The sequence below is a fragment of the Rhipicephalus microplus genome, chromosome 2 (genome assembly GCF_043290135.1).
Source record: "Rhipicephalus microplus isolate Deutch F79 chromosome 2, USDA_Rmic, whole genome shotgun sequence".
In the NCBI taxonomy this organism is placed as follows: Eukaryota; Metazoa; Arthropoda; class Arachnida; order Ixodida; family Ixodidae; genus Rhipicephalus; species Rhipicephalus microplus.
The window spans coordinates 88,794,220-88,803,601 of NC_134701.1; the positions used below are offsets into that span (position 1 = coordinate 88,794,220).

Below are 9,382 nucleotides of genomic sequence, written 5' to 3' on the forward strand. Positions count from 1 at the left end.
AAGCGCAAGGCACAGCTGCATGCCCTGGAGCTGCGCTTGCGTAAGCAGCAGCTTTCACCAACGAAAAATGAACAGGATGCAAGTGCAGCGGGAGCAGGAGCTGCATAAAATGCAAGTGCAGCTGTTGGAGCAGCAGCTGGAGCAGCAAAAATGGCGCTTCAACATCGAGCACCAGAAGCTCCTTTTTGAATTACAGGAAAAACAGCAGCAGCAGCGCATAGAAACCCAGCCGGAACAAAAATAAAGCATGTGTGCAATCTCACACACCTGATACTTTTATTTGAAAGACATCTGCAACAGCTCCATGTGTGATAAAAAATTTTTATTGTTGCGAGTCAGCAAGGATGAAAATAAAACCTAAAACGTGACGAATTCAGGAACTTTTCAGCATGCTCTCGTATGTGAACATGCATAGATTTCCCAATCTGAGGTTGTTGGTCTACTCAAAAGAACATGTTACACAATTTATTCATTAGGCGAGGTAAATGCACGAGTAATCAGCCGCATTCGGCATCGAGATCCGAGTAGGGTGTCGGCTTGGTTCGCCACATCAGGCTGCTGCCGCCTTAAGTGTTGTGGGATAATCACAGGTGGTGGTTCCGCGTCTTGCCTTAGGACTGCAAGGTTGTGTAGGGCAGCACAGGCCGTTGTAATGACGGCGGAGCGCTCCGCCAAGTTTTGTAGCCCCATGTCTAAACACGGGAAGCGACGTTTCCACACGCCAAAGGCCCGCTCGATCGGGTTTCTAGTGCGCATGTGAGCTGCTTGATACCTATGCAAAGAAATCAATGTCGTATTACTGTATGAACTTACACCTAATAAACGATACACTTGAGTATTATAGCCAGGCCGCTAGTCAAAACTGTTGCTGTGGATATGCCGGTTCTATTGTAACGTGGGATATATTCAGGGCACAAAAAACGATACATGTACCACGCTCATTGTAATAAAAGACTTCAAGCGCGATAGGTAGCACACACGTACACGTTTCGTTCTGGAGATGAAAATTGAAGGGTTATACAGGCGTACTAACCGGCTCTCAGGGCTGTCCGGTGGCGGGTCAGCCATCGGTGTCATGAGGAAAGACGTGCAGCGGTATCCAGCATCGCCAAGTAGGAGACCTGGTACTCGCTTTTTCTCGTACAGAACGCGTGCACGACTGGTGTCGAAAATACGACTGTCATGCACTGATCCCGGCCAGCTCAAAACGACGTCGTATAATTGTAGCTTTGGCCCTGCAATCACCTATTGAATATGCAATACTTGTTATACTGTGTTTTTGTGCTGAAGCAGCCGTCTACTACGAACGTACCTAATGCCTGCATGATCTTGTTTCAGTGCAGTAGTATTCACTTTTGTTTCAGAGTGCGAAGCTACAGTCATGAAAATTTAATGCGATTCCATTTGTGGGCCAATATCAGCTGCATTCACGGGACAGGCGTCATCGCAGACGAAACACTCATGGAATATATGTGACGCTATTTGGATCGCTCCACAGCCAGCACTCGCACGAGAGGGGTGAATTACCACTGCAACCAAAAACTTCAGTTCCCCCCTTCCACTCCACCCCTAGCATTGCAAATGCCAGGACCTGGGCCTGCTCGCTCATCTCGCGAATTGCTTAGCGCGGACTGAAGGAGGACCGCGAGAGAACATGTGATGTTTGGTGTTGTAGCAAGCAATCCGTGGGTTTAAATTGCGATTTGTTCTTTCTTGTGAATACAGCTTTACTGGGTTGCAAACAAGCTAAACGAAATAATAAAAAAACGCCGCGTTGCTACAATAGCATGCACGGGGTTTTATAATCAAATTATCTACCATGAAGTTTTTTTTTTGCTAATATGCAGTTCATGGAATGCCTTGTGCAATGTTAATGTTGAATTACTACATTTTAGAAGTACTGCAAAGCTTTCAACGTTAGCAGCGAAGAATGAGCAAGTTACCTGAACATTTATGTAGAAGTACCCCTTGCGGTTGCAGTAAACTTCGCCATTCGGCCCACCAGGTGATTTGATACGGACGTGGGTGCAATCTATGCACCCTGTCACACCGGGAAACTTGGCGATCCGGTAGAATTCCACCATCGTCTCACGGAACCTGTCATCGGAGTTAGAGAAATTCACGGCAGCCGGGAACAAGTGCTTCGCGATCAGCCGTGACACACGTTCGATGACGCGGCTCACCGTCGGCTGAGACGCATTCACCAAGTCGCCCATCACTACTTGAAAAGTACCCGCTTCATAAAAGCGCAGCGTAATCACAAGCTGCATCACAGGTAAAAGAGGGTGGCCACGATTCCTGCAGCTCTTCTCAAATGGCAAGCACTCAAGTAGCTTCTTCACGCTGCTCTTGGTGAAGCGATAGCGCGCGAGAAATTCACTGTCTGTGAAGTGCTCCATGGGGTTCAACCAGTCTCTCAATTGTTGGCGTGGTATGCTTACACAGTCCTCCACGTCGCCAAACAGATCGTCGACGCAGAAATCATAATCGACGAACGACGCGTAGTCCGCCATGATACTTGGCTCGAGGGACGATTCAAGGTAGCTCGATCACTTCCTTGGAAATCTCGAGGAAACGCCCAAGATTTTCTCAAGTGTAGGAAGCGTTTCAAGTGAAGGGCGGTTTGTGAATGGAAAAACGCCACTCAAGATGCGTTTCGAGTGAAGTGTCGAGTCGAGGAGCGTTTGTGAATACGGGCCTGAGAACTTTTCGCAACTTACCGAGTGTATGCTTCCGCTTGACCATCCCGCTTGCAGGTAAAGTGCCTTGCAGTGTGAGCTCTTTTTGACTATTTTCAGCTATCTGTCTTTAACGGCATTATGTTGCGCCAGCTCGCGCAACGCACGCTATATTCTATGACCACGGAGACGTGGAGAGCTGGTCACGCGATCCATGCATCTGCATGCAGTGAGCTTCCGGGATGGCACGGATGGGCGAGATGACGGTCATTTTTCGCGCCACTTTTCGTTCTCTACCAACGATGGTATACGCCACCAATGCCAGATACTCTACGGAAAGAGCTCTATTGTTATCACGTTAATAAACTTGACAATTTGTCGCCGCTTCAGTTCGCAAATGCACCGCGCGTGAAAAACTCTCAGTCTAGCCATCAGAAGCGCCTTGAAATTCTCCGGCGTAATCATCACGCTGTGCGTCACTGCTTCACCGATTTACCCGACTCTCTCTATACACTGGAGTCTCAGGTCAGTGAGTATGAACTGCGCATGTGCAGAGATTCGCGTTGCTGAAGCTACCCTCCGCCGATTGCACTGCACAGATGTTCATTGGATACACGTGCGGCACACGCTTTCGATAATTACGCAGGTTACCTGTTGCCACCGTGGTCTTTGCCTTCAAGTGGTGATAAGAATGTCACACGTGGTGGAATGTCTGATCGACGTGCTTCACCTTCACATGAAGAGGCCGTACACTCTGAGCAATGACGCATTTGAGGACCTAAAACAAGCCATTGCGGTGTGCCCCATCTTGGGAAACCTCGTCGCACTGTCTACGTCTAGATTTCAGGTACGTGAATGTTTTCGTGTTCAGTTCCTGAGTGAACCGTAAAGTTTTTGTGGGAAAGATGCACTCCTTGGCGTTGCTATGCGGAATTTCAGCGATAATCTAGGGGATGGTGTCGCCAAGCAAACGTCGCTAGCATACGCCATAGTTTCCGATTGCCGCAACCACGCTGCGACATACCTTAGTTGAATTCGGCCTTCGAAGAAAGGCACTCAGTAGTTTATTTCTCATAAATTTTGTCAGTAGAGAAGTGAACTGAACAAGTGTTTGCCAAAATCAAGGCATGTGCATCGTGCATTTTTTTGCTTTAGTTGTGTTGTACTTCTGCGACAGACCCGAGAACTGCGGGAACGTGTACTATTGTACTACTTCTCCCCCAAGGCGTACCGTTACATACGCAACCGAGGCTTGCTTAAACTGCCGTCGAAAAACACCCTCCTTCGCTATGTCGGGAAGTCGAACGGTGAAAGTGGGGTCACACCATTAATGAAGGAACGCTTAAAGCAAGAGGTGGGCAGCCTGAAAGAGCAAGCCCGGCTTTGCTAAATTATTGTAGATGAGATGTCCATCAGCTCCAAATACATATATAATCGCGAAATGGATTGCTTTTTCGGGCAACAAACGGCAAAAGAAAACAGTGGAGCAGCAGAGAACACCAGCAACATCATGCTTGCCAACAAGGTGCTATGTTTTGTTGCTACAGGATTGTCCACAGCATACAAGATACCTTGCAGCTTCTTCTTCATGAACCGTGTAAGTGGCAAGCTTTTGTACCAGCTTACAAAAAAGGTAATCTCTGAAGTTGAAATAAAGATACCTTGCGGCTTCTTCTTCATGAACCGTGTAAGTGGCAAGCTTTTGTACCAGCTTACAAAAAAGGTAATCTCTGAAGTTGAAAAGTGTGGTCTGTGTGTGCTCCAGATTGTCACAGATAACCACAAAATTAATGTTACGATGATGCGTCACCTGGGGAACGGCTCACTCAAGCCTGTTCTCACTAATCCATGTGACACAGACAGAAGCTTATTTCTGTCATTTGACCAGTGACATATTATAAAAAATGTGCGAAGCCTTCTGCTTGAGGGGGAAATGACAGACGGAAGTCAACCAATAACGGGACAGTTTGTCAAGCAGCTGTATGAGCTACAAAAGAACGAGGTTGTCAAACCAGTTCGCTTCCTCACGCAGAAGCACGTAGAACTAACGAACTTTGAGAAGATGCACGTCGGCAGAGCAGTGCAGCTGTTTTCAGACGATGTCATCTCGGCACTTTCCATTTTGAAGGAATACCCGAGTCGCCACCCTCAGGCAGAGAAGTTCAGAAATGCAGAGGCGACAATCTTGTTCATGAAGATGATGCAAAAGTGGTTCACCATCCACAATGTAGCAAACCGAACTGCGCATGTGCACATGAGACAGCCTGACCAGATGCACTTCTTTTGCGCGATTGACCAATGCCTACAGCGGTTGGAAAAGGACTTTCCAGACTACCTCGAGGCTCTCAACAATGCCTGTAAAAGGAGTGGGAAGAAGTTTCTAAGCGCAGAGACTTATGAAGCTATTTTGCTGACGAGCAAGTCTACGACTTCGTGTGTAAAGTTCCTTCTCGAGAGCGGTTTCTTTTATGTTTTGACGAGGAACCTCTCAAGCGACCTTGTGGAACTCCTCTTCAGTTCTCTACGGCAAATGGCCGGTGGCAATGACTGCCTGGATGCAAGAGCCCTGACGTTCAGCCTGGAGAAGATCTTCAGGACTGGCAACATCTGTCCATCCCAGTCTTCAAACGTCGAGGACGGGCAGGCTGTCTTGAGGTAGGTACACGTGATCTGGCGCTTTAGGGCAAGTGCTCATGGTTGGGCAGGTTGCCTTTGCTTTTAACAGGACCCTCAGAATTTTTCATGGCCTCACACAACGCATAGCACGCGTTGTGTGCAGCTACTACTGTTGTAGCCTGCCTACTGATTGAGATTGTTGTGTTTGAGCCACGTGAGCACTCAATGTCATCTGCTCATGTAGACAATGTTTCAGGAGTATAGAGCACTGCTGCTCACAAGTGATTGCGTTTATTTTACGCGTGTTTCGCAGCATACATGGCGCTTCCATGAGCGTGACGTCCCCTGTACTGGATGTTCCAGCTGAAGCAACAGCACAAGCTGCCACACCTATTTCGACTGAGACATGTCAAGTTGCCCTAGCCAGGTATGCCGCATCAAATGTTTTTCAAGACTTAATGCTTGCTTGCCTGGCTGTTCTTCTTTTCCAGCCAGCAGCCTTTTTTCTAATACATGTTTTGCACATCTTTTTTAGTTGCACTGCACCTGAAGACGTTGTGATGGAAATCGACGGGCTGTTTACACCACTGAAAGCACTGCCTCGTAAGTAGATGAGTAGAGGCTCATTGGAGTATTATTAAATGTAAGATAAAACAAAAAGCCACCATCTTCATTTGCTTTATCTGAAGGTCATCTGCTGATTGTTAACAATGCACCAAAATTTATAATGATGAGGGCTGGGTGGGAACAGTGATGCATTTGCATTACACACAAGATCTGTCTTTATGGGCTGTCTAAAATTTGCTCTGTTTACATTACTGCCAAACACAATTTTTATGCTCTCACTGAATACTTTTTATTCTGGTGTTTTTTTCATATCTGCTTATTTTCTTTTTCAGTGCAGCGGCCACCGTCAACCATAGTGAATGCTAGCATTGCTTACATAGCCGGGTTTGTGGCAAAAGCAGTCGAGGAGCAGAGAACATGTACCTTCTGCCCTTCCCTCCATCAATCAGATGGATCCAGTCCTGTGCTAATGGGGCTAATTAGCCTGAAGTCGAGGGGTGGCCTAACTTCCCCAAAGCCTGAATTTGTCATGGTACTTGTGACCATTAAGAAGGCTGTTGACATTGCCCTGCCGCACATAAAAAAGAGCAATGTGCGTCAGCAACTGGCTGAACTGATTTTGCCTCACCTTGAACAGTGCCCCCTTTTTGTATGCCCGGCAAGAGATGAGCATGGTGCGAGCACACTGTCAGTGGTTTTCGACAAGTCTATTAAGCCACTCTTGTCCAAGGTCGGTGCGGCTGTGACAGACAGGGCAGCTTACCAAAAAAAGCTTGCATGTAAGCCACTGTACCGGAAAGTGCTGCGCGTGTAAACTTGTGCAACGCATGAAAAACATGGTGCATACTATGTGCCTCTGTTTTTGGGTTGTTTCTGTAAATGAAGTCTCATGTATAAACTTGTATGTAAGTCACTACTCTGCAATGTGCTCCGTGAACAGAATTGCGCAATGAAGAAAAACATGCTGCAAACCGTGCTTTTTTTCTTGCTGTAAATAAAGTATCATGCATCCTGAAATGAGTTTGTCCTCTTTCCGAGATGTAGCTTCGGTGCATTAGCCAAAAATGTTTAGGGCAACCACGGGAAAAATTTTCTGCTGAGTTCAAAGACGCGGGTTCGACTCGCGGCCGCTTTTCTGCTGGAGACGAAAGCGGCCCGTGTGTTCCAGATTTCGGCGCTCGTTAAAAATCCCCAGGCGTATGGGCGCCGAGGAGAGGGGTGCAAAAAAAAAGGCACTTGCTCTCCCCCTCCCCCCACCAAATCATTTTAACACTTTACCCCATGCCCTCTCCCTTTTCCTTCGCGCAACAATAGATTTGCCCCCTCAAGGTAAAATCCTGCCGGCGCCCATAACCAGGTGGTCACAATTAATCCGGAGCCCTCTACTACGCTGTGCCTCATCGCCTATGTAGCGTCGACGCGTTAAACCTCATAATAAAAATTGACCCAGTTCCAGCGAGGCTACTTCAACGGTAAGCATTGCAGGAAGTTTGTCTTACCCAACACTGGATTGTGACAACCCTTTGTAAAACGCCTGCGCGCCGTGAAAGATTACACTTCACTTAACAACTTTGCTCTTAAATGAATGCAAACAAAAAAATTGATATCTTTGGTACACAAAAAAAAAGCGGCACTGCGCTCTTTCTTTGTATCACGCGCTCTTTCACGTACTAAAATAACAAATACAAGCTTTCCAGAAATAAAACAAGACGGCTTATTTTTTTTTTTAATGCGTGACCTTGAGCAGTGGGAGTCTGCGCTGACCAGCTCGGCGGCGGAGCATCAAATCGCCCTGATGCAACGAGCCCTGCATTCGGCGCAGGATCGCGGCCTCCTGGACGTAGGAGGCTGACCACATCCCTTTCCAGCCCCCTTGGCTACTCAATAAAATGTTTTTACCACCACCACCACAAAAATGAAAACTACTGATGTGCAATGAATTCACTTACGCTTCACAGCGGCCCTAGTCTACGTCAAAAATTAAACGACTAAATGGCACCCGTAACTACTTCTATCTACTGCATTGATGAGCGGTTGTAATTTTTTTATTAAACGTCTCACACAGGCTGCGAAGGCTGAGCTTTCGTCCTCTGCGCCCGCCCGCGCCAGGGAAAGCCAGAGAAAGCGACCTTAGGCTACGCGCACCGCGGTGCGGCGAAATACGGGGGCCACGCCCCCTTTTCAACTTCCGCTAACTCCGGGCGATTGGGACGGCCGGAGCAATGGCGCGCCGCCGGCAGCCGATCGCGGAGGCCACGCCAATACTCCGCCGCTCCGGAAACTAGAAAAGCGTTCTAGTCTCTGTAGTCTAACTGGGTGCAACCACGGTTTGTGGGAACTGAGGTTGGTGTTAGCGTGCCGTGTAACAGGGGTATTAGAGATCTGTACATAGGCGTTAACATGTTTTATTTTTATTAGCGCGTGTTGTGTGTTTCACCTTCATGGGTTGCTATCATAAAGTGGAAAAAACAGAATACAGCCTCGCCTTTTTTTTATTGACAGCGTTGCTGTCCCAGACGCAACGTCTACTTATTACAAAGAAACCCATCACAATAACACCCAACGAGCGGCGTGGCTGATTTCTATTCTTTCAAGAGGTACATAAGGACCACAGCATGGATTTATGTGAACTGAGTAGCATTGCTGACAAGCTAGGTCTAACCGTAGACCGACTGAGGGAGTAAATGAGAGAAGAAGAAGCTCGTGACAGAAAGGAGCAGGCCACCGAACACGAGGCCAGACGCGAGCAGGGAGAGCGCGAGGCACATGCATATCATGAGCAAGCAGAGCGCGATGCGTGTGCACAAAAACGTGAGGCGAAGATGGCTCGCGAGAAAGCGGCGTTAGACAAGAAAATTTTGCCGCTTCGCCTGCATCTTGCAGAGGCTGAGGCACGTTGCGGTAGGCGTGAAAACATGAAAATCACATTTGATCGTCCCGAGCTCTCACAAACATGCCCTGTGCATGCGGCGCCTGCATTTGAAGAAAAACGGAGTGATTTTTATCATTTGTAAGGACTATCTGAATTGGTGCGAACAGGACCGCTATTGCCTGTAGATAAGTTGTCTACACGGTGCATCCTTCCAGCTGGCGGCCAAATGACTAAGAAAGGTCCGGATGAGCCCTTATAAAAAAAGGTAGAACCTGCAGTAAGAAACCATTATTTTCTCACCTGAATCCTGTGCTCTGGAACCCCTGAGAGGCTGAGTACATTAAAGGAAGCGGCAGGACTACTTCTCGACAGCTCCATCGAAGGATCGGTAGAATGTTACTGGCACGATGAGGGTGAGTGTCAAAGAGACAGTTCTGAGGTTATACGGCCGCTGTTAATTGTATACCGTTGGGTACTGTAACAGGGGCCACAAGCATGGTCAAAAATGATACACATATCTCGCTCCCAAATCAAGAGAGTTCAATTCCTCTGGTTAATAATGAAAACACCTCTCCGAGTGAACAGGGAGAGAGTACAAAATCAGTCGTTCAGGCAGACAATGTAATGTCGAATGGGGTTTCACCAGCAA

The 9,382-nt window shown here is 47.6% G+C and overlaps 1 protein-coding gene across 1 annotated transcript; it reads right to left on the reverse strand.

Annotated features, from left to right (window-relative positions):
- Positions 1 to 237: 237 nt before the first annotated feature.
- LOC119169821 (putative nuclease HARBI1) lies at positions 238 to 2,881 on the reverse strand. Its single transcript, XM_075886618.1, has 2 exons — positions 1,034 to 2,881; positions 238 to 772 (listed from the first exon to the last, which is right to left on the reverse strand). Exon 1 carries the CDS (start codon positions 2,511 to 2,513, stop codon positions 1,815 to 1,817), a length of 699 nt encoding a protein of 232 aa, XP_075742733.1. The 5' UTR covers positions 2,514 to 2,881; the 3' UTR covers positions 238 to 772; positions 1,034 to 1,814.
- Positions 2,882 to 9,382: the final 6,501 nt, after the last annotated feature.

Coding starts and splice junctions, on each gene's coding strand:
- LOC119169821 (XM_075886618.1), bottom strand. CDS start 2,513: ATGGCGGACTACGCGTCGTTCGTCGATTATGATTTCTGCGTCGACGAT.